Genomic DNA, 25411 nt, shown 5'->3' with positions numbered 1-25411 from the left:
CTCCATATGTGTATGTTAGTGATGTATAACTTGACCCTTCCTCCCCCCCCCTTCCACTTTTTGATTTCAATGCTGTTGCTTCATTGGCAAGTGTCATAATATACACCAGTATATCATGGTGCAGACACACACTGATGGACACACACAGGGACCAATCAACATGTACAAACACCGCAGCCAATCATCAGTTAGAATATGCACACTATAAAGGCAGAGGGCACCATGGTTCCCGCTCATTCTGGGTGCTGCCTCTGAGTGTAACAAGAACTCATCCAGCCCAGCACAGACTCTCACCACGTGCTGAGAGAATCAACTGGTTTGGACAAGGCTTAGGCCTCTAGTTTAAGTTAGCATCATTTAGACCCACAGTCATCGTGTGTTAGTTAGTTAGAAATAGTTAATAAAATTGAGTTGAACCTTCATCAGTGTTGGAAGTGTCTGTACATCTCTCAAGTCTACACTAGCCAACACTTCAGCAAGTTGGCTATCTCACTTTAAAACTGCTGTTTGACACTCCCAAACTAGTAGAAGCTAGGCAGGCAGGCAGTTACAATTGCAAACAGCACTTGCATGCTGACATCTGCAATAACCCTGCAGGATACCATTTTGCCTTCATTTCCAAGAAGGCAAGAAAAATACCTGCCACAAACTGGGCACTTGGGAGTGAAATCAGGAAGATCTTTTTTCACAAAAGGTGGTGGAAATCAGCAAACCATACTCTCCACCCTGCCACTCCTGGATCTCGGCAAAGGGAGTAGATTTCAGCCTAATTGAAATTTTCAAGACTGCGATGGATAGAGTTCTGTTAAGTAAGTGTATCAAGGGATCTGGATCAAAGACAGATAAATGAAATAGAGGAAAGAGTGCCATCTACTTGAATAAAAAAGGTGCAAGAGGGTGAATGCTTTCTCCTGCACCTATTTTCCTATTAATTTCTTGTGGTGAACTTGTTTTTAAGACACCTTCAATGTGGTATACATTATTTCTTGGTTGAAGTTATAACAGATGAAACATGTTTATAAAGACTACTGCCACCACAATCTCGTACTTCCACTCCTTGTGGAAGGCACGAGCAGTGCAGAGTTAAATGTTTAATTGAATAAGCTGGATTTGCGATATTGGACCTTCTCAGCTGTCCAAGGTTCCAGCAAACATAGCAGCCAATATGATTGGATACTGATGTGTCTTAGTTGAATCATAAAATTGTCCCTTTCAATCCCCTTTAGACATAGCATAAAGATGTTGATAGATACAGGACTGAATGATCACATGCATACGTTCATTGATGCTCTTGATATTTTGGAGTAAGCAATGTAATTGGACCCGTTTTTGTTGAAATGTGTGTAGATGAATGCAATATACCATTGATTATTACAGCGAATGATTCCTCCCTGTGGATGTGTGAAAGATCATGCAGATATTGAGGACCGTGAGGGCTTGTATTATAGCATTGGTGATCGATTGACACTACCGATCTTTGTAAATTACGAGGTTCACTTCTACCTAATCATGCAGATGTTTTCCTTTAATTGCCCTTTCACAAAAATATTTTTTTTCTCGGGTATTTTACATTTAACTCAAGTATAGTAGAAATTAGGATTATTTTCTGACTTTCTTCTTTCAATGATATGTCACAAATGTGGATGCATTAATAATAATTGGAAAATCGGGTACATGTGCCTTAGTTTTTGGTATGCACTCGGACAGTGAATCTTCCTGCTGGGATTGCAATGATGGAAAATGTTAATATATTATTTTTCTTTACCCTCTCTGCATCGCTGTTTACACACATCAACTTTTCCATTTTAGCTTAGTACCCAGAGGGAAATATGCACCCAATATTTTGCACACACAGCTTGGAGGTGAAGTTATCTCATCACTTGCTCGTACTAGCTATACTGAGCTTAGAAGAATGCATGCACAGTGGGAGTCAGCTTCAGAAAGCATTCGGCACACACCGCAGTATCTTAAATTTGCAAACATCAAAATACCGCCGGCAATGTTATCATATCAACAGTGCACAGATTTGTGCTAATTTTTCCCCTTTGCTGTAACAGAAGTTTGTATCCTTTTATTTTAAACAGGCTACATCCAATAGTAAATAATGTTTTAGACTGTATGCTATGTACAATGTTCCGTTAAACACATCACGTTACAAAATTAATATGAATGTAACAATGTCAGACAGCAGACTGTAAATGTGTAAATGTGCAGGATCATCGTGCAAAAAGACACAGCAGGAACTTTTTAAAAATAAACTTGGAGTACCCAATTCATTTATTCCAATTAAGGGCAATTTAGCGTGTCCAAACCACCTACCCTGCACATCTTTGTGTTGTGGGGGCACAACCCACTCAAATACAGGGAGAATGTGCAAACTCCATACGGACAGTGACCCATGTGGTGAGCCATGTATGGCTATTGTATATACTCCCTGTTGTTCTATTATTACGATTGTCATCGACATCCACTATTGTATGTACTTACTGTTGTTGCTGTTACTGTTGCTGTTGAGTTGTGTTGATGCTGCTGTTGGCTCGCCTGTGGTTCCGCCCCTCTGAGGAGGTATATAACCGCCCGATCTGAGACAGGCTCTCAGTGCGGGAGAAGCTACAGGTTGCCACACATCTTGTTGATTAAAGCCACTGTTCTTTGGTACAAACTGTCTCGACTGAATTGATGGTCATCAACCCAGAGCGGGGATCAACCTGGGACCTCGGCACCGTGAGACTGCAGTGCTAAACACTGCGCCACCGTGCTGTCCCGGAACATTTGTGCTGCCCTTCACTGCACAAGGTGTTCCTTCCTTATTGTGCTGTGCGATGAACGGACAGAATAAGTTATGTTCAGTGTAGCTCTGATTGCTCATAGACTCAGAAATGGAGAAATCCAATTTAACATTCAAGTCAGGAGGCACTTCAAGCCCAATGAGCAGTCCCAGTGTGAATATTATGTATGTGATGGAACCATCAATTCACCAGACACGTGTTTTCCGATATGAATATAGGCTTTAATCTACTTACTACAGAGCCTGCCTGTTACTCGTTGATGAACTCTCGGTGAACTGCAGGCTGACTCTGGACAAGGGTATTTATACAGCAGCACAAGGGGGAGGAGTCATGGGCGGAGCCAAGGGTGGAGCCCTGTACAAGCTCCTGAGCATTCCCAGAGCTACTCTCCCTAGTGGTCGGATAACGCTACTGCGCTTACAAAGATACAGTGTGAATTACCATGTTACATTCACCACAGTATGTGCATTTAATAAATGGATTAGCTTGCACACGTTTCAGCAGTTTTTCAAAGAGGATGAATGGCAGTCCAGAAGAGATTGGGGCAGAGTCAAAGCCCTTTGTCAATCAGTGGCTCTGTCTGCAGGGAGTTTAGTTTTGGAGGCAGCGCATGCCTGAGTTTCTTTCTGGCTTATAATTTTGTGCCTTTTGTATTTTTAGTGAGGTTAACTGTTTGGATCCAGTGCATGCATGGGCCTCATTAAGCAACCAGATGTGATGCAAAGCTTTTGCAATCAGTGAGTGGTATTGTGCAGGTTTTTCTCTTTTCAACTTGAGTGCTCATTTTGAATGGGAACGGAAGCTCAGTGCATGCAGCTCTTAAATATTCCTCATATATTTTTACTGTATTTTTAACTCAACATTTTTCATACTCTTCAAATTCTTGTTCATCTTTCCATTGGCAGATTTTAATGTGCCTGACATACAGATTGAGGTAGTAGAAATCCATCTTGTATATGAATAATCCAGGTTTATAATTCATAACTTCACACAAAAGCACCTGGAAATCACAACTATATTAATTTCAGCATCATTTGCTATGGTTTAATCGGAAACTTAGAAATAGAGAGACATTAATTTTATCTCCGAGCAGCCGATAGGTTAAGCTAACATTTTCCTATTTGGATGTGTTATTCTTTGGGGAAATAGATCCTGTTGCTGGAACAGCAAAATGGGGGCTCATGTGATTTGGTTATTTCAGCTGTGAAACAGTTTCTTCCTATTTGGTACCATTTTGTGGTACCAAATAATTAAACTGAAATCAAGCTACCTAATGGATCAATCAAAATATTGAGAGCAATGATGCAACAGGTGCAAATATAATCATTAAATTATAAGCCTAAATTAGACAAGGTGGAATTAATAGAGAAAAGGGGCAGGATCTACCGGTCGCATTTCTCCCGAAAAATATCACGCGCAACGTGACCAGCGGATGCCGGGAGATCCCACTTCCGGCATCTACCCGGCTTGCCGCGCCTCGCAAGATGTAACGTGATCTCGCAATGTTAATCACCTCCATTGTGGGTTGGATCACTTTCTGGTAAATCTGCATATTAGAGTGAGACAGCTTGGGCGGGATTATCCCATACTCGGCGGGGCGGGGGGGTGCCGGTGGGACAGAGTGGCGTGAACCACTCCGGCGTCGGGCTGCCCCAAAGGTGAGGAATCCTCCGCAACTTCAGGGGCTAGGTCGGCGCTGGAGTGGTTTGCGCCCCACCGGCCGACGGGATAGGGGGTTGTCGCCACACTAATTGGCGGAGGTGCGAGTCGGTGCATGCGCGGGAGCAACAGCGCGTGCTGGCGTCATCCCCGCACCCGCACATGCGTGGGAGCGTTCGTCTCCGCATCGGCCATCGCAGACGACCAGAACGGCCATTGCGGAGTAATAGAGTGCCCCCCACGGCACAGGCCCGCGTGCAAATCGGTGGGCCCTGACTGCAGGCTAGGCAACCATGGGGGCACCTCCCGGGGCAAGGTCCCCCCGCGACCCCCAATGAACCCCAGAGCCTGCCTGTGCCACCAGGTCCCGCCGATAAGGGACCTACTCTGATTTACGCCGGCGGGACTGGCTGCAGGTGGGCGGGACTTCGGGCCATCGTGGGCCGGAGAATTCGGGCGCCCCCGGCACCCATTGAGTCATGTCAGACCCCCCCATTCTCCAAGGCGGGCGGCGCGACTCACACCGGGCCGGTTTTTAGGGGGGAGGCGGGAGAATTGGGAGGACGGCAGGGGCGGGGTTCACGCCGACCCCCGCGGGGGCATCTGACCCCCTCGCCTCGGAGACCTTGGGTGAGCGCTGTTCAGTGCTGGTCTCCACAAGCAGGAACCAGACGGAATGACACTCAAATGGGTCTCCCAGGGGATTGTAGGCCCCCAGGTGCATACCCTGTTGCTTGTTTTACTGGAGTGTGATTAACACGCCTCCGTTTAAAGGCCGTGTGCTTAACACTGCTATGGCTCTGTATGTGTAATTATGCTCGGAGTCACCAGGTGTGGTATTGAGACACCGTCACAAGTATATCAAGGTCAGGTTCAAAGTAATAAATCCGTACACCGATTAGTAAGTCCAAACGATTGGTGTTTATTATAACAAATATAATAAATACACATGCATACGCTAAAGAGACTAACTTACTTCTAATACTAAACAACTAAATACTTATCTAGACAGGAACAGGCAAGGTCAGGGAACAAGGCCTTCGTCCCGTTCTTGGTCTGTAACTTTCTGATTGGCAAAGTTGTCAAGATCTAGCAAGGTCTGGATCACGTAGCGATCGTTGTTTTGGCACTTACAGTTCGATGGCTGAGGCTCAACGGCCGGTGATGAAACTGGAGTCAGGATGCGATGTAACAAGTCTGGGCCGGAGCAAAACAACAGCAGTCCTGGGCCGGAGCAAGCAGACCGAACCATGTGCGGGACCTACTCTTATAGGTCCTAGAAGTCCGTGCCCCCTTGGGGCGGTTCTTTCACCTGCCAGGTATCGATTGGGTCTCTCCCAATCGATATCTTCCAAACTCCCCAATCTGAGGGTCGTTCCTCGATGGGTGGGGCGGTCCCTACGGCTCTTTGTGTTGGTTGCTTTGGCGTCATTCTGTCTGGGCGTCTACGGAAAAGTATCCATTGATACTTAAATGTTTCTATTGTCCGGGGTCTGGATCTGGACCTCATTACTATGCAGATCTGTTTCCATTTGCACCTTTGGCTGCAACTCTGCACCTGGCCAGAAACTGGTTTCTGTACGTGCAGAATGCAAAACAGTTTTCTGCAAGCTGCTTGTCTTCACTAAGACTGTTTTTCCCTGCAGCCTTAGCAGTTCTCCATTTGGTAGCCCAGTGTCCATCTTAGATGGCTACAACCCTCCATTTAAAAATGCTGCACTGAGGAGTTCCAGCAGCGGAGCTCCTCAGTGTTGAAAACGGGGCGAAGTGCGGCCTCATCGAGGAGTTCTTTACTGAGAACCCTGATGTACCTGTATGGGCGTTAGATAGTGGGGTGTTTCTCGCCACTCCGAACGCCTGGAAAGACCAAGCTAATCTCGCGCTATGGGACTCTGTCCCCATTCGGGTAGATTGCCCCCAAGATGAAATTCTGTTTGGAAGGCCATTGCAAGAGGTTTTGCAGCACATGCTTTTGTGACTGATGGATTAACATCAAACACTTTACCTCAACAATATTCATTTGTTTGTTTGGATTCTCTGCTCCCCCAGCCACGTGTTTCTCGGCACCGCGCAATTTGTTGGTGGCGGAATTCTCTACTCCTGCGATTTGACAATGGGATTTCCCATTGAAGCCAGCCCACGCTGCCGGCAAACCCAAGGGTGGGGGATGCGCTGACGGCGGGAACAGAGTATCGCAACAACCAGAGAATTCTGGCCACTGTCAAGATTATGCTCACAAAATCTTATTTCTTATTTGTGAATATATATAGTACTGTTCTTTTAATGAGGTAGCTTTGTTGTGTCAGATCAAGTTTAACAAAAAATTTAGAGTACCCAAATATTTTTTCCAATTAAGGGGCAATTTCCCGTACCAGCCTCCCCGAACAGGCGCTGGAATGTGACGACTAGGGGCTTTTCACAGTAACTTCATTGAAGCCAACTCAGACAATAAGCGATTTTCATTTTTCATTTCATTTCAATTTAGTGTGGCCAATTCACTTAACCTGCACATCTTTGGGTTGTGGGGGTGAAACCCACGCAGACACTGGGAGAATGTGCAAACTCCACACGGACAGTGACCCGGGGCCAGGATTGAACCCGGGTCCTCAGCGCCATGAGGCAGCAGTGCTAACCACTGCACCACCGTGTCGCCCAAAATGTCAGTTCAAAGTATATGACAATTACATTCAGAAAAACAATGCTGGAAATGCTATATGGAGACCCGCTAAAGCAGGTGGTGAAATTTGAATTCAATAAAAGTCTGGAATGAAAAGTCTGATGATGACCTGAAGCAGCACTATGGTATAACGTTGGGTGGAGCTTCCCTGGGAGTCCTCAACATTAACTCTAGACATCACAAAGCCTCATGGACATCATGCTGTGGGCCTCCGCTTCCATTTTCACAAAGGTGGAGAGCGTCTCTCTCCCAGCACGAACATTCATAGCCTGTGTGCCTCTGGACAAGCGGGTGGGATTTTCTAGCTGTTCTCACCGGCAGGATCTGTCAGTCCCACCAATGGTGACACCCCCTCCTCCTCACTGCTGCAGGTTCCCCGACAACAGAGGGTGTGAATAAATCCCAAAAGATGTGCTTGTAAGGAGAATTCTGAATTCTCCCTCAGTGTACCCGCCCAGGCGCCGGGGCTTTTCACAGTAACTTCATTGCAGTGTTAATGTAAGCCTACTGGTGACAATAATAAAGATTATTACGAGAAATTCCATTGACAGCGATGGAACTGGAAGATCCGCCACTGAACAATGGCGGGCCACCGCAAAACGCGCCACGGGGGATGGGTGCAAAATCCCACCCATACCTTTAAAAGTAAACTACAGAAACTTTCCTCCGTGATTAGTAACTGCTGGAGGGGAGTCCTCAGGTGAGGAGAAAGGAAGCATATCGAACGCATGGGTGTAAACAGTAGCATCATCAGAACATATACAGCGAAGATGGAGAAACTGGGAGAACAGAATAGAGTTCTTACTGAAAGCGAGATGGGAGGAAGTGTAGTCAAGATAGCTCAATACTCTTGAGCTGGCCTCTGGGAAGGCCATAAGAAGTGATGAACATCTGATTTTACTTTCTTTCTGGGACAGAAGCCAGCCTTCACTCATAGCCAAAGCAACATGGCTGAAAGCAGGGTTGAAAGTGGGAGATTGAACTCTGTTCACACTAATATAAAAGCATTATATATTTCTCATTCATCAATCAATACCTTGCAAGGAAAGAGTTTCACCAATTCTGTAAAACCATCAGATGTAACATCATAAATCACATGACAATGAAGGAAAAGGAGCTAATACGACTTAATCTCACCTATCAGCTATTTAAAGTCTGAGGAGCTCCGAAGAAGCCTAGCTATAACATCCTTTCCTTTCGAGGGAGGAGCAATATTTTTGGTAACAGCAGCGATAGAAACCGATTTTACATATGATGTTGCATTACAATGGTACAAAATGATTCTCAAAAGACAAATAAAATTATGGCTGAAGCTTTTATTTGAACAAAGTTGACTATAATCACAAAATTAACAGTGTGTGTTCTACATCTAGCGATGGCTGAGCATGTTAACATGCCACCAGTTACTAAGATAAATATTTGCACGGCTGCTGACAGTTGCATGGGAAAACAGATATAACGCCAACCATTGATTTGTGTTTTTCAGCTGACAGACCACCAGCACCTGTCAATGTCACTGTCAGTCACCTGAAGGCCAACTCAGCCACTGTATCCTGGGATGTTCCTGAAGGAGATGTTATCATTGGTTATGCCATATCACAATTGGTAATGCCTTAGAATCTCATTTCACTTCTTGGCTGCTGTTTACAAAATCTCAGCAGATTCCATTCCCTGCAGTTTGATGTGGTTTTGCTCAGCAAATGCCAGTTTTCATTGCAGTCAATGCCAGGGAGCTGAATCCACTCCTGCAAGTTAACAATCACAAATGTTTTGTTCCGGAAGTTGTGGAACCTTTGCTGTGAATAGTTGATGTTTTGGAATGGTTACGTATGAGGGCAGTGTTCCATTTTCTATATCAAAACAATGTTTTGCCTTTCGATTACAACTCCTTTACTCAGACAAAATTCTATCATTTTCTTGTATCGGATAACACATTGATGCTCAGGTTCTGTTGAACTTCGTTGGATATGATCTGAATACATGTAGAAATGTAGAAACAAACCTGAATTTCCACTGGATTCTTCCGACCTCCTGCATAACACCAATGGGAAATCAGCAGATCCTTAGGAGACATGGGGTAAACAACTAAAAATGGCCAGCGGGTTCCTCCTGTCTTAGAAACACTGCAGAAACACAAGTTGAAAATGTACTCCCAACAGTGTGGGAGGACTCTGGGCACTTTCTAAGTACAGCATCAGCCATTTGCTCACTTTTATAACATTTTTGGGGATCTTTTTGCTATTTTTTTTCCATAAAGTAAAGGATTCAAAAAACATAATTATTCTCAAGCACTTAGAATTCTTGCAAGTTGGGGGCAGCATGGTGGTGCAGCGGTCTGTGTGTGTGTGGGTGGGGGGGGGGGGGGGGGGGGGGTGGTACACCTTCCAATTCCAGCTGTGTGCAATAAGGAATCTTACTGAAGCATGAAGGCAGTCAGATTTATGAAAGAGAAAGCTGTGAGGACGCCCACAGAAGAAAATCATTCTGGTGGAGAATAGTTTAAAAACTTAATAGTTTAAGTTCAGCTTTTATAGTAAGCCCGCACACTAGTATCGGTATGTATCAGTATGTAAGATGATCAGCTAACACAGAATAAAATGACATGGCCTTCATTTCATATTAGAATAAATTGTTTGGCACTGGAAAAAGAGATATGCTGTCAAAGACTTTTCGTCTTGAACTCATCATGATAGGTGAAAGAATGCCAAATATCAAAGGGAACAAAAATTTACACTGCGGTGAAAAGGGCACTGATTGGTGAGCAAGTTGGCCCTGATTGGTTAAGATGTTGCCATGGCAAAGACACCAGGGAGCTCTTGTCCCCAATGCTTTTGTTTCTTTAAAAAAAGGTGCAATATTTGGTCATTTGTTTTGCTCACAGAGGACAGTTCCCTGCATATGAGTACATGTAGCTTCGAGCAAGTTTAAGTGAATCACATTGCGAGCCCGAATGACAATCTTAAATTCATTGTTCATATAATTCTTGACACACTCCAAGATTGTTCAGTAGCTGCCCAACCCCAGAAACAGGTCCAACGTTAGACATTAGCCCGTAAATTCCAAGCTCCAGGGCAGCATATCTGGGGTACAGTAAATATGCACTGGTGCTGTTCACACTAGCACCTCAGCATCTTCTACACACTGTTCCCCACAACTCCCCCTTCCCACTCCCCACACCTCCCCTTTCCCACTCCACACCTCACCAGCACCTCCAGTGCCCTGCTCTCTACACCCCTTCCCACTCCACACACCTCCCCTTTCCCATTCCCCACACCTCCCCTTGCCCACTCCCCAGCACCTCCAGTGCCCTGCTACCCACACCCCTTCCCACTCCCCACACCTCCCCTTTCCCACTCCACACCTCCCCTACCCACTCACCAGCACCTCCAGTGCCCTGCTCCCTACACCCCTTCCCACTCCCCACACCTTCCCTTGCCCACTCCCCAGCACCTCCCCTTGCCCACTCCCCAGCACCTCCAGTGCCCTGCTTCCCACTCCCCACACCTCCCCTTGCCCACTCCCCAGCACCTCCCCTTGCCCACTCACCAGCACCTCCAGTGCCCTGCTACCCACACCCCTGCCCACTCCCCAGCACCTGCCCACTCCCCACACTTCTCCCGACCCACTCCCCACATCTCCTGCCCACTTCCCACACCTCCCCCCTGCCAACTCCCCACACCTCCTACTCAACAGCATCTCCTCCACCTTGCTCTTACCACTTCCCATCACTTGCCTGTGTGCACACCCTACACTTGCCCCTTGCCCACTCACCAACACCTCCAGTGCCCTGCATCCCACACCTCCCCATCCAGTCCCCACACTTCCTACTTCTCACCTGACACCTCTTGTGCCCTGCTCCCCACACATCTCCCAGCCCACTCCACAGCACCTCCCCCACCCCGCTTTCCAACGTCTCGCTCCTCAGCATCTCCCCTCCCTATTCCCCAACACCTGCCCCACCCCTACCCCCACTTCCCTGCACTCCCTGAACCTATCATGCACCCCCTCACACCAGCACCTCCCCTTCCTCTTGCACCAGCATTTCCCCCACCCTTTACCTCCCCGTCTTTCACACCAGAACCTCCCCGTAACAGATACCAACACCCCACATTCCCCTCACACCAGAAGCTCCCCGCCCCTCACACCAGCACCTCCTCGCCCCTCACACCAGCACCTCCCCGCCCCTCACACCAGCACCTCCCTGCCCCTCACACCAGCACCTCCCTGCCCCTCACACCAGCACACCCCTGCCCCTCACACCAGCATCTCCACACCCCTCACACCAGCACCTCCCTGCCCCTCACACCAGCACCTCCTCGCCCCTCACACCAGCACCTCCCCGCCCCTCACACCAGCACCTCCTCGCCCCTCACACCAGCACCTCCCCGCCCCTCACACCAGCACCTCCCCACCCCTCACACTAGCACCTCCACGCCCCTCACACCAGCACCTCCCCACCCCTCACACCAGCAGCTCCCCGCCCCTCACACCAGCAGCTCCCCGCCCCTCACACCAGCACCTCTCCGCCCCTCACACCAGCACCTCCCCGCCCCTCACACCAGCACCTCCACACCCCTCACACCAGCACCTCCCCGCCCATCACACCAGCACCTCCCCGCCCCTCACACCAGCACCTCCCCACCCCTCACACCAGCACCTCCACACCCCTCACACCAGCACCTCCACACCCCTCACACCAGCACCTCCCGCCCCTCACACCAGCACCTCCCCGCCCCTCACACCAGCACACCCCTGCCCCTCACACCAGCACCTCCCCACCCCTCACACCAGCACCTCCCCGCCACTCACACCAGCACACCCCTGCCCCTTACACCAGCACCTCCCCGCCCCTCACACCAGCACCTCCCCGCCCCTCACACCAGCACCTCCCCTGCCCCTCACACCAGCAGCTCCCCGCCCCTCACACCAGCAGCTCCCCGCCCCTCACACCAGCAGCTCCACACCCCTCACACCAGCACCTCCACACCCCTCACACAAGCACCTCCCCGCCCCTCACACCAGCACCTCCACACCCCTCACACCAGCACCTCCCGCCCCTCACACCAGCACCTCCCCGCCCCTCACACCAGCACCTCCCCGCCCCTCACACCAGCACACCCCTGCCCCTCACACCAGCACACCCCCGCACGTCACACCAGCACAGCCCTGCCCCTCACACCAGCACACCCCTGCCCCTCACACCAGCACACCCCTGCCCCTCACACCAGCACACCCCTGCCCCTCACACCAGGACCTCCACACCCCTCACACCAGCACACCCCTGCCCCTCACACCAGCAGCTCCCCGCCCCTCACACCAGCACCTCCATACCCCTCACACCTGCACCTCCACACCCCTCACACCAGCACACCCCTGCCCCTCACACCAGCACCTCCACACCCCTCACACCAGCACCTCCCCGCCCCTCACACCAGCAGCTCCCCGCCCCTCACACCAGCACCTTCCCGCCCCTCACACCAGCACCTCCACGCCCCTCACACCAGCACCTCCCCGCCCCTCACACCAGCACACCCCTGCCCCTCACACCAGCACCTCCCCCGCCCCTCACACCAGCACCTCCCCGCCCCTCACACCAGCACACCCCTGCCCCTCACACCAGCACCTCCCCGCCCCTCACACCAGCACCTCCCCGCCCCTCACACCAGCACCTCCCCGCCCCTCACACCAGCACATCCCTGCCCCTCACACCAGCACCCCCCTGCCCCTCACACCAGCACCTCCCCACCCCTCACACCAGCACCTCCCCGCCCCTCACACCAGCACACCCCTGCCCCTCACACCAGCACCCCCCTGCCCCTCACACCAGCACCTCCCCTGCCCCTCACACCAGCACCTCCCCGCCCCTCACACCAGCACCTCCCGCCCCTCACACCAGCACCTCCCTGCCCCTGACACCAGCACCTCCCTGCCCCTCACACCAGCACCTCCCTGCCCCTCACACCAGCACACCCCTGCCCCTCGCACCAACACCTCCCTGTCGCTCACACCAACACTTCCCCGCCCCTCACACCAGCACCTCCCCGCCCCTCACACCAGCACCTCCCCGCCCCTCACACCAGCACCTCCCTGCCCCTCACACCAGCACCTCCACACCCCTCACACCAACACCTCCCCGCCCCTCACACCGACACCTCCACGCCCCTCACACCAGCACCTCCCCTGCCCCTCACACCAGCACCTCCCCTGCCCTTCACACCAGCACCTCCCCACTCCTCACACCAGCACACCCCTGCCCCTCACACCAGCACATCCCCTTTCTGTGCATGAGGTCGGGTATGTAAGTATGGTAGGAGGTGCGATTGGTCATAAAAGCAGCACAGACCTCAATTCCCACAGAGGTTTAAATTTGTTTTTGAGATACCTTCCCATTACCTGTCCTGCAGCCAGCAACACCCCATCACACTGCAGCTGGTAGCAGCTGTAATCAGTTACAAAGAACAAAGAAAAGTACAGCACAGGAACAGGCCCTTTGGCCCTTCAAGCCTGTGCCGACCATGGTGCCCGTCTAAACTAAAATCTTCTACACTTCCTGGGTCCGTATCCCTCTATTCCCATCCTATTCATGTATTTGTCAAGATGCCCCTTAAATGTCACTATTGTCCCTACTTCCACCACCTCCTCAGGCAGCAAGTTCCAGGCACCCACTACCCTCTGTGTAAAAAGCTTGCCTCGTACATCTCCTCCAAACCTTGCCCCTCGCATCTTAAACCTATGCCCCCTAGTAATTGACCCCTCTACCCTGGGGAAAAGCCTCTGACTATCCACTCTGTCTATGCCCCTCATAATTTTGTAGACCTCCATCAGGTCGCTCCTCAACCTCCGTCGTTCCATTGAGAACAAACAGAGTTTATTCAACCGCTCCTCATAGTTAATGCCCTCCATACCAGGCAACATCCTGGTAAATCTCTTCTGCACCCTCTCTAAAGCCTCCACATCCTTCTGGTAGTGTGGTGACCAGAATTGAACACTTATACTCCAAGTGTGGCCTAACTAAGGTTCTATACAGCTGCAACATGACTTGCCAATTCTTATACTCAGTGCCCCGGCCAATGAAGGCAAGCATGCCGTATGCCTTCTTGACTACCTTCTCCACATGTGTTGCCCCTTTCAGTGACCTGTGGACCTGTACACCTAGATCTCTCTGACTTTCAATACTCTTGAGGGTTCTACCATTCACTGTATATTCACTACCTGCATTAGACCTTCCAAAATGCATTACCTCACATTTGTCCGGATGAAACTCCATCTGCCATCTCTCCGCCCAAGTCTCCAAACGATCTAAATCCTACTGTATCCTCTTGACAGTCCTCATCGCTATCCACAATTCCACCTACCTTTGTGTCGTCTGCAAACTTACTAATCAGACCAGTTACATTTTCCTCCAAATCATTTATATATACTACGAACAGCAAAGGTCCCAGCACTGATCGTTGTGGAACACCACTAGACACAGCCCTCCAATTAGAAAAGCACCCTTCCATTGCTACTGTCTGCCTTCTATGACCTAGCCAGTTCTGTATCCACCTTGCCAGCTCACCCCTGATCACATGTGACTTCACCTTTTGTACCAGTCTACCAGGAGGGACCTTGTCAAAGGCCTTACTGAAGTCCTTATAGACAACATCCACTGCCCTACCTGCATCAATCATCTTTGCGTCCTCTTCGAAAAACTCTATCAAGTTAGTGAGACACGACCTCCCCTTCACAAAACCATGCTGCCTCTCACTAATACTTCCATTTGCTTCCAAATGGGAGTAGATCCTGTCTCGAAGAATTCTTTCCAGTAATTTCCCTACCACTGACGTAAGGCTCACCAGCCTGTAGTTCCCTGGATTATCCTTGCTACCCTTCTTAAACAAAGGAACAACATTGGCTATTCTCCAGTCCTCCGGGACATCACCAGAAGACAGTAATGGTCCAAAGCTTTCTGTCAAGGCCTCAGCAATTTCCTCTCTAGCCTCCTTCAGTATCCTGGGGTAGATCCCATCTGGCCCTGGGGACTTATCTACCGTAATAGTTTTCAAGACGCCCAACACCTCGTCTTTTTGGATCTCAATGCGACCCAGGCTATCTACACACCCTTCTCCAGACTGAACATCCACCAATTCCTTCTCTTTAGTGAATACTGATGCAAAGTATTCATTTAGTACCTCGCTCATTTCCTTTGGCTCCACACACAGATTCACTTGCCTATCCTTCAGTGGGCCAACCCTTTCCCTGGCTACCCTCTTGCTTTTTATGTACGTGTAAAAAGCCTTGGGATTTCCCTTAACCCTATTTGCCAATGACTTTTCGTGACCTCTTCTAGCCCTCCTGACTCTTTGCTTAAGTTCCTTCCTACTTTCCTTATATTCCACACAGGCTTCATCCGTTCTCAGCCTTCTAGCCCTGACAAATGCCTCAATTTTCTTTTTGACGAGGCCTCCAATATCTCTTGTTTTTCAAGGTTCCCGAAATTTGCCGTATTTATCCTTCTTCCGCACAGGAACATGCCGGTCCTGAATTCCTTTCAACTAACATTTGAAAGCCTCCCACATGTCAGATGTTGATTTACCCTCAAACATCCGCCCCCAATCTAGGTTCTTCAGTTCCCCCCTAATATTGTTATAATTAGCCTTCCCCCAATTTAGCATATTCACCCTAGGACCACTCTTATCCTTTTCCACCAGCACTTTAAAACTTACTGAATCGTGGTCACTGTTCCCGAAATGCTCCCCTACTGAAACTTCTACCACCTGGCTGGGCTCATTCCCCAATACCAGGTCCAGTACAGCCCCTTCCCTAGTTGGACTGTCTACATATTGTTTTAAGAAGCCCTCCTAGATGCTCCTTACAAACTCTGCCCCGTCCAGGCCCCGAGCACTAAGTGAGTCCCAGTCAATATTGGGGAAGTTGAAGTCTCCCATCACAACAACCCTGTTGTTTTTACTCGTTTCCAAAATCTGTCTACCTATCTGCTCCTCTATCTCCCGCTGGCTGTTGGGATCACATCACAGTACTTCAGTGCTCCAGTATACAATTGCAACTTGTCACCAACTCTAATTTCTGATTTAACTTCCTGCTATCGCAGGTTACTATGAAATGCCATGTCCCAGTAATCATGGTAAATTCTTTCCATTTTGTTTTATTTATATAGATATGCATCTTTTATCTATTTATTTTCAAGATAGCTACAGTTCTTTAGTATGGAGCGTTTATTATTTCAGACCTTGTGGTTATTCAGAGCCCGATTACAGATCACTGAACTAGTAAAGTGAGAATTTTACTTGGAAGTGGTACTGATATATATGGCCTGATATTTTTTTGACAAGATCAACTAGCCTCTGTCTAATGTATCTTTTCCCACTGTGAGGCCCATAAATAACATTGTGGTCACTGCTGGCGTAAGTGCATTGCTTTAATCGGGAGGTCGGAAAGGCAGAAATAATTCAGCTTTGTGAGAAATCAGTAAAACAGGACTGATCATCAGCAATTTGTTATTCAACATTGTCTCATTTTTAAATGACTGGAGTCTTGTTATCTGCCAACCTTGTGTATTCTCATAATCTAGGGGCCTTTGAATTATTGTACCTTTTTACATCCCTTATACTCACATGCCTCTTCTTTCCATGGCTGTTAAAGAAAAATTTAAACAGCAAAAACAGCTTCCTTTGACCTTGGCCAGAAAATAGGCGCAGCAAAGGTGATGGCTAATCTCAGCTGGCAGTAACTCCGACAGAGCACTAACTAGAAAATTGTCCCTACATTCTAAATTAGCCTCATTAGTAATTCTGGATCAGTCACACACTCCTAAACAAAGGCAATCCATCCAACGTCATCACGCCTCCAGAAGGTGGTAGTCTCATCTGTCAAAAAGAATGCCCTGATGTAACACGAAAAGCAGATGAAATGATTACAGGCACTTACAGAATATCATTATTGAAAGACAAACAATGGGTTTCGAAAATATATCAGTGTTAAGAGCACAACAACAGCTCATTCAGCCCACATGAGTACCCTCCCACCCTCCTTCATCTAAATCTATTAACATATCCTTCTATTCTTTACTTCTTCATGTGTTTGTCAAGCTTTCCTGCAAATGCATCTATGCTAATCTCATCAACTACTGTCTGTGGTAGCGAGTTCCAGGACCTCATTATCCTTTTTTTATTCTGTTTCCTGCCTGGCCAATGACCAAATTGCCTGTCGGGCATGCCAGGAGGGTAAAGGCGCAGCAGGAGGGATGGGCTAATAAATGCTGGCCTAACCAGCAACGCCCACATCCTGTAAATTATTTTTTTAAAAGGAGGCCTGAGCCGAGGCCTTTTGGGAAAGAACCTCAGGAAGTGAGAGCTGGGGAAGGTGGATGATCAGGGTAGTAAAAGGGAGAGAGGTCTGTGATGGAGAGCGTTGGCTGCCTCGTGATGTCCGGAGGGACACTCCTGTTCTCCCTGGCCCACAAGGAGTACTGGGCATGTTACTTTCTTTATGGTGCTGGCAGCTCGCTATTCCTTTACTCCCTAGGAAACGGAGCGAGAAAAGCAGCAGTGAATTTAAAATTAGGCTGAAAGCATGATTGAAAAATGCTGATCAACTCTCCATGGCGGAGCACTAAGAAGACATGAAATGCAACTTCATAAGGAGGCTATGGACTCATGACTGGTGTACTGGGAATGCATTCCCTGTAGTTGAGTCTTTAACTCCTGCCCGACCTTCTCTTCTGATGATGGGTTCCAGCACATTTTCCACAAAAATTGTGAATTGATGGGCCCTGGGCCGACAAATTTGGATGTGCAGCATCTCTTTTCCAGATGTTAGATGACTTCCGAAGCATCCATGTGGGGTGTGGATCTTATTGTGAGCCAGAGGGGTGTTGTACTGCATGTTGGTAAATATTGGCCTTGCCCACTCCCCCTATCCCCGTAACCGCATAACCTAACCTGCAGATTCATAGACCTTAATGTGCAATTTATCATGGCCAATCCACCTAACATGCACATCATTGGACTGTGGAAGGAAACCGGAGCACCTGGAGGAACCCCCCGCAGACATGGGGAGAACGCGCAAACTCCAGACAGTGACCCAAGACTGACGCTGTGAGGCATCAGTGCTAACGACCATGCCACCCAAACATACATGTTCTTATCTGAAATGGGTGTTTCCTTGTATGCAAAGAATGTTCCTATTGCCTGTTTGAGTGCCTATTGGAATATTGGTTTGTCCTGAGGCAATAGACACAAGGAAAGCCAGGCCACAACCAAACAACGTGCTTTTCTAAAATGTGCTTGGCTAAATGTGGAACCAGAGCAGCAGAAATGCTCTTCTGAATCCACATTGACAGAACATGGAACAGCAACACGCCAGCTACCAATTTCCCACTTCCCACCAACAATCACTTCATTCCAGCCTCCCTTTACTACCTGACATGTAGCCTCCACTCCTTGTATGCCTGAGGGCTGCTGATAGCATCGCAGCATCTGATCTTCAAACGTGTTGAGCGTGATTCTTTCGTTCTGTTTGCCGCGGCCGCATGTCCTGGGGGCGGGGGATGGGGGGGGGGGGTGCAGGGAGTGGTGTTGGTCTCCCTGTAGCTTTCTGGTGGGGGGAGGGAGTCCTCCATGACTGTAGGGGGTTGAAAAAAGAACAAAGAAAATTACAGCACAGGAACAGGCCCTTCGGCCCTCCCAGCCTGCGCTGATCCAGATCCTTTATCTAAACCTGCCTCCTATTTTCCAAGGTCTACTTCCCTCTGTTCCCCGCCCGCTCATATACCTGTCTAGATGCCTCTTAAATGATGCTATCGTGCCCGTCTCTACCACCTCCGCTGGTAAAGCGTTCCAGGCACCCACCACCCTCTGCGTAAAAAACTTTCCACGCACATCTCCCTTAAACTTTCCCCCTCTCACCTTGAAATCGTGACCCCTTGTAACTGACACCCCACTCTTGGGAAAAGCTTGTTGCTATCCACCCTGTCCATACCTCTCATAATTTTGTAGACCTCAATCAGGTCCCCCCTCAACCTCCGTCTTTCCAACAAAAACAATCCTAATCTACTCAACCTTTCTTCATAGCTAGCACCCTCCATACCAGGCAACATCCTGGTGAACCTCCTTTGCACCCTCTCCAAAGCCATCCACATCCTTCTGGTAATGTGGCGACCAGAACTGCATGCAGTATTCCAAATGTGGCCGAACCAAAGTCCTATACAACTGTAACATGACCTGCCAACTCTTGTACTCAATACCCCGTCCGATGAAGGCAAGCATGCTGTATGCCTTCTTGACCACTCTATCAACCTACGTTGCCACCTTCAGGGTACAATGGACCTGAACTCCCAGATCTCTCTGTACATCAATTTTCCCCAAGACCCTTCCATTGACCATATAGTCCGTTCTTGAATTTAATCTTCCAAAATGCATCACCTCGCATTTGCCTGGATTGAACTCCATCTGCCATTTCTCTGCCCAACTCTCCAATCTGTCTATATTTTGTTGCATTCTCTGACAGTCCTCCTTGCTATCTGCAACTCCACCAATCTTAGTATCATCTGCAAACTTGCTAATCAGACCACCTATACCTTCCTCCAGGTCATTTTTGTAGATCACAAACAGCAGTGGTCCGAGCACGGATCCTTGTGGAACACCACTAGTCACCCTTCTCCATTTTGAGACACTCCCTTCCACCACTACTCTCTGTCTCCTGTTGCCCAGCCAGTTCTTTATCCATCTAGCTAGTAAACCCTGAACCCCATACGACTTCACTTTTTCCATCAACCTGCCATGGGAAACCTTATCAAACGCCTTACTAAAGTCCATGTATATGACATCTACAGCCCTTCCCTCATCAATTAACTTTGTCACTAACTCAAAGAATTCTATTAGGTTTGTAAGACATGACCTTCCCTGCACAAATCCATGCTGCCTATCACTGATAAGTCTATTTTCTTCCAGATGTGAAGAGATCCTATCCCTCCAGTATCTTCTCCAACAGTTTGCCTACCACTGACGTCAAGCTCACAGGTCTATAATTCCCTGGATCATCCCTGCTACCCTTCTTAAACAAAGGGACAACATTAGCAATTCTCCAGTCCTCCGGGACCTCATCCTTATGCTGCAAAGATGTCTGTTAAGGCCCCAGCTATTTCAGCCCTCGCTTCCCTCAGTAACCTGGGATAGATCCCATCTGGTCCTGGGGACTTGTCCACCTTAATGTCTTTTAGAATACCCAAAACTTCCCCCTTCCATATGACAACTTGACCTAGAGTATTTAAACATCCATCCCTAGCCTCAACATCCGTCTTGTCCCTCTCCTTTGTGAATACCGATGCAAAGTACTCATTAAGAATCTCACCCATTTCCTCTGAGTCCACGCATAAATTCCCTCTTTTGTCTTTGAGTGGGCCAATCCTTTCTCTAGTTACCCTCTTGCTCCTTACAGACGAATAAAAGGCTTTGGGATTTTCCTTAACCCTGTTAGCCAAAGATATTTCATGACCCCTTTTAGCCCTCTTTATTGCGCGTTTGAGATTTGTCCTACTTTCCCGATATTCCTCCAAAGCTTCATCAGTTTTGAGTTGCCTCGATCCTATGTATGCTTCCTTTTTCATCTTAGCTAGTCTCACAATTTCACCCGTCATCCATGGTTCCCTAATCTTGCCATTTCTATCTTTCATTTTCACAGGAACATGTCTGTCCTGCACTCTAATCAACCTTTCCTTAAAAGACTCCCACATTTCAAATGTGGATTTACCCTTAAACAGCTGCTCCCAATCCACATTCCCTAGCTCCTTCCGAATTTTGTTTTACTCTGCCTTTCCCCAATTTAGTACTCTTCCTTTCGGACCACTCTTGTCCTTTTCCATGAGTATTCTAAAACTTACGGAATTGTGATCGCTATTACCAAAGTACTCACCGACTGAAACATCAACCACCTGGCCGGGATCATTCCCCAATACCAGGTCCAGTATGGCCCCTTCCTGAGTTGGACTATTTACATACTGCTCTAAAAAACTCTCCTGGATGCTCCTTACAAACTCTGCTCCATCTACGCCTCCAACACTACACGAATCCCATTCAATGTTGGGGAAGTTAAAATCTCCCATCACAACCACCCTATTGCTCCCACATTTTTCTATAATCTGTCTGCATATTTGTACCTCTACTTCATGCTCGCTTTTGGGAGGTCTGTAGTAAAGTCCCAACAATGTTACTGCACCCTTCCTATCTCTCAGCTCCACCCATATTGCCTCAGTGCTCGAATCCTCCATCGTGCCCTCCTTAATCACAGCTGTGATATCATCTCTGACGAGTAATGCAACTTCTCCATCCCTTCTACCTCCCTCTCTATCCCTCCTGAAGCATCTATACCCTGGGATATTCAGTTGCCAGTCCTGCCCTTCCCTCAACCAAGTCTCAGTAATACCAATAACATCATATTCCCAGGTACTGATCCAAGCCCTAAGTTCATCTGCCTCACCTGCTACGCTTCTCGCATTAAAACAAATGCACCTCAGACCACCTGTCCCTTTGTGTTCATCATCTCTTCCCTGTCTACTCTTCCCCTTAGTCACATTGAGTTTATTGTCTCGTACCTTACTGGCTTTAGTTGCTGCTTTACTGCCCTCTAACTTCCTAATCTGGTTCCCATCCCCCTGCCACATTAGTTTAAAACCTCCCCAACAGTGTTAGCAAAAGCACCCCCTAGGACATTGGTTCCAGTCCTGCCTAGGTGTAGACCATCCGGTTTGTAATGGTCCCACCGCCCCCAGAACCGGTTCCAATGTCCCAAAAATCTGAACCCCTCCCTCCTGCACCATCTCTCAAGCCACGTATTCATTCTGACTATTCTTGAATTTTTACTCTGACTGTCCCGTGGCACTGGTAGCAATCCTGAGATTACTACCTGTGAGGTCCTACTTTTTAACTTATCTACTAACTCCCTAAATTCTGATTGTAGGACCTCATCCCTTTTTTTTACCTATATCGTTGGTGCCTATATGCACCACGACAACTGGCTGTTCACCCTCCCCCTTTAGTATGTCCTTCAGCCGATCGGAGACATCCCTGACCCGAGCCCCCAGGAGGCAACATACCATTTGGGAGTCTCGTTTTTGACCACAGAAATGCCTGTCTACTCCCCTTACAATTGAATCCCCTATGACTATAGCCCTGCCAGTCTTTTTCCCGCCCTTCTGTGCAGCAGAGCCAGCCACGGTGCCATGAGCCTGGCTACTACTGCCTTACCCTGGTGAGTCATCTCCCCCAACAGTATCCAAAACGGTATACCTGTTTTGGAGGGAGATGACCGGAGGGTACACCTGCACTGCCTTCCTGCTCTTTCTCTGCCTTTTGGTCACCCATTCCCTGTCTCCATCACCAATTCTAATCTGCGGTGTGACCAACTCACTGAACGTGCTATCCACAACCTCCTCAGCATCGCGGATGCTCCAAAGTGAGTCCATCCGCAGCTCCAGAGCTGTCATGCGGTCTAACAGGAGCTGCAGCTGGGCACACTTCCCGTACATGAAGGAGTCAGGGGCATCGGCCGCGTCCCTGAACTCCCACATTGCGCACGAGGAGCATAACATGGGTCTGGGATCACCTGCCATTTTTACCCTTTACCTTAACTGATTACAAATATAGTAAGAAATAATTAATAAGTGAAAGGAATAAAGATTTTACTTACCAATCACAATACTCACCAACACACGAAGAGTTAAATTTCTCCCAGCAACTGCTAACTGGAGCACTTTCCTTGCCAGCCAATCAGGTCACTGCTTTGCTGTGATGTCACCCTTCAAGGTAAGTTTGTAAAGAGATAAACTTACCTTCCCAAGAACTACGGTTGTTTTTTTTGGTTAGAGGAGGAGGAGAAGGGAAACACTGAGGAAGTGTTTCGGGATTAACTGTCACTTGACAACAGCCCCTTCACAAACCACCTTCAAATTACGCTGACCGCACTGCACGTATGCAAATCTCCCCGGAATAGCCAATCAGTAGTGCCGCTCTGCTTCCCTCTGCTGGATGCTTGACTTCACTCGAACACTTCGGGTCTCTTCCACAAGTACACCTTCAAATTACGCTGACCGCACTGCACGTATGCAAATCTCCCCGGAACAGCCAATCAGTAGCTCCGCTCTGCTGCCCTCTGCGGATGCTTGACTTCACTCGAACACCTCGGGTCTCTTCCACAAGTACACCTTCAAATTACGCTGACCGCACTGCACGTATGCAAATCTCCTCGGGACAGCCAATCAGTAGCTCCGCTCTGCTGCCCTCTGCGGATGCTTGACTTCACTCGAACACCTCGGGTCTCTTCCACAAGTACACCTTCAAATTACGCTGACCGCACTGCACGTATGCAAATCTCCCCGGAACAGCCAATCAGTAGCTCCGCTCTGCTCTGGAGACAGTTCTTTTTCTTGCCGGTGGGGGCACCATCTTTAAATGTGGTGCTTCGATATCTGAGTAGCTGGGCTACCGGCTCTATCAGGCCCGCCCCACCAGAGTGATGGCACAAACCGATTGTCTCTGACAAAGTGTCAGAAGATCTGGTTAGAAACTTGGGTGTGTTTCTGGGGAGAAACATGGCAGTTTTCAGTCAGAACCTGACACTTTGCTATTTTTTGGGAAAATCCCGACCATTGTGCCAGTCAAGCTGCTTCTGACTCTCCCCAATTCACCTGCTTTGTGTAATGAGGCCCAAGGGCCTTGTCATTCAGGCACAGAGATTTTACCTTGCACTCCTCTCACGCACCGGAAAATAGGTTCTCCTGAATGTCTAGACCCTGATTTGAAATCAATTATTAAACAAAACTCACATGCATCTACTTGACCTGAGATTCCAGACCTCAAAATGGCCCTTAAAATAAAACTGTTTTTCTTGTAGAAAAATAAATGGTTAAAAAAATATATGCAAATCCTACTATAGAACTGCGGTAGATTTAGTAAATTATATACTGATGTGATGACCACATACGTTATCTATGAAGTGTGAGCTGAACTTTAATCAATATCAATGTACTGTTCGATGCAGAGGAAAGATGGTCAGATGCAAAGGTCTATCCGTGAAGTGAATACGACAAATCGAGCATGTGTGCTGTGGGATTTAGAGGAAGACACGGAATATGTGATTCAAGTTCAATCAATTGGCTTGAATGGGGAAAGTCGGGCAAGCAAGCGAGTCCAATTCAGAACCCTAAAGGAAACAGACTGGGTGCCTTCAAATAGCTCGAACAAAGGTGAGATCTGTTAATCGATTATTTGGCTTTGTGTCATGTGGTGTGACTGTCTCGACCATGATATTAGTTTTACATTACCGCCCACCCTAACAGTGCAGCTTTTAAAGATTTATGATAACTCAGCTCTTATTCATACCATCATTGCAAATATCTACATGTGCATTTTTGTGGAAATAAGCCAGGTTATGTGCTAGTAAAAAGCGTGATACTTCAAGCCAAGGGTTACTTACATCGTTCATCAAGGGTCACATCATTTAATTGGTTTAATGTTTGTTACCCATGTTCTCAATTGGCTATTTTGGGCTAGCAGAAAGGTAGTTTTCAGATTTTTGTGAACGCAGCCCTTTTCTTCATCTTCCTCAGTTACAGGACATGAGCAGAGATGCAATATTGTTCCCAGTTGCCCTTTGTTTTAGCTGTTGCCATCACACACAAACATTTGAATGGTTAAAAAAACTTGGTTGGAAATAAACTATAGTTTGTTCAATACACGTGAAACATTCGCTTTACTGATTAAAAACAATAGTAAATGGAAGTGCAGAATGGCAGTGCGTATGCTTCAACCGATGCCAATGCTTATGTAGTTACATTGTATATCTTGTGTTGCCCTATTATGTATTCTCATGTATTTTCTTGAATTTTGTTTAATTCCCTTTTCTTCCATGTACTGAATGATCTGTTGAGCTGCTTGCAGAAAAATACTTTTCGCTGTACCTCGGTACACGTGACAATAAACAAATCCAATCCAATCCAAGCTTGGGACTGTGCTTTAATGTGTAGTCGAGGCAAGAGCTGTACACTTGAATCTTCAAAGTATATGGTTAATGATGGGGCCCTTGGGTACAATGCTCTACAAATCAAAGGTCACGGGTTTGAATTACAACACTGCAGCTGTCAATCAGTTGTAACCTCAGTTACAGACACTTCTGCCTGGGAGATTTAAAGTGGTGTTTAGCCGACTGAGTCAAGAGCCCCAGCTTCAATTCCTCCTAATTACTCTGAACACCACTAAATGTAACTGATAGTTTATTTAAAATGAATCCGATT

General features: G+C 48.0%; 1 protein-coding gene across 2 annotated transcripts in view; it reads left to right on the top strand.

The window, feature by feature from the left end:
- fndc4a (fibronectin type III domain containing 4a) overlaps positions 1–25411 on the top strand; it is a 249795-nt gene that overhangs the window by 75088 nt on the left and 149296 nt on the right. For both annotated transcript variants that reach the window (XM_038799948.1, XM_038799949.1), the window contains 2 exons: positions 8612–8730; positions 24160–24364. In XM_038799948.1, coding sequence (XP_038655876.1) covers positions 8612–8730; positions 24160–24364 — 324 coding nt within the window. The remainder of the gene's footprint in view (positions 1–8611; positions 8731–24159; positions 24365–25411) is intronic.

Source organism: Scyliorhinus canicula, chromosome 6 (genome assembly GCF_902713615.1).
Source record: "Scyliorhinus canicula chromosome 6, sScyCan1.1, whole genome shotgun sequence".
Classification (NCBI taxonomy): domain Eukaryota; kingdom Metazoa; phylum Chordata; class Chondrichthyes; order Carcharhiniformes; family Scyliorhinidae; genus Scyliorhinus; species Scyliorhinus canicula.
This window is presented reverse-complemented; position numbering and strand designations above follow the sequence as displayed.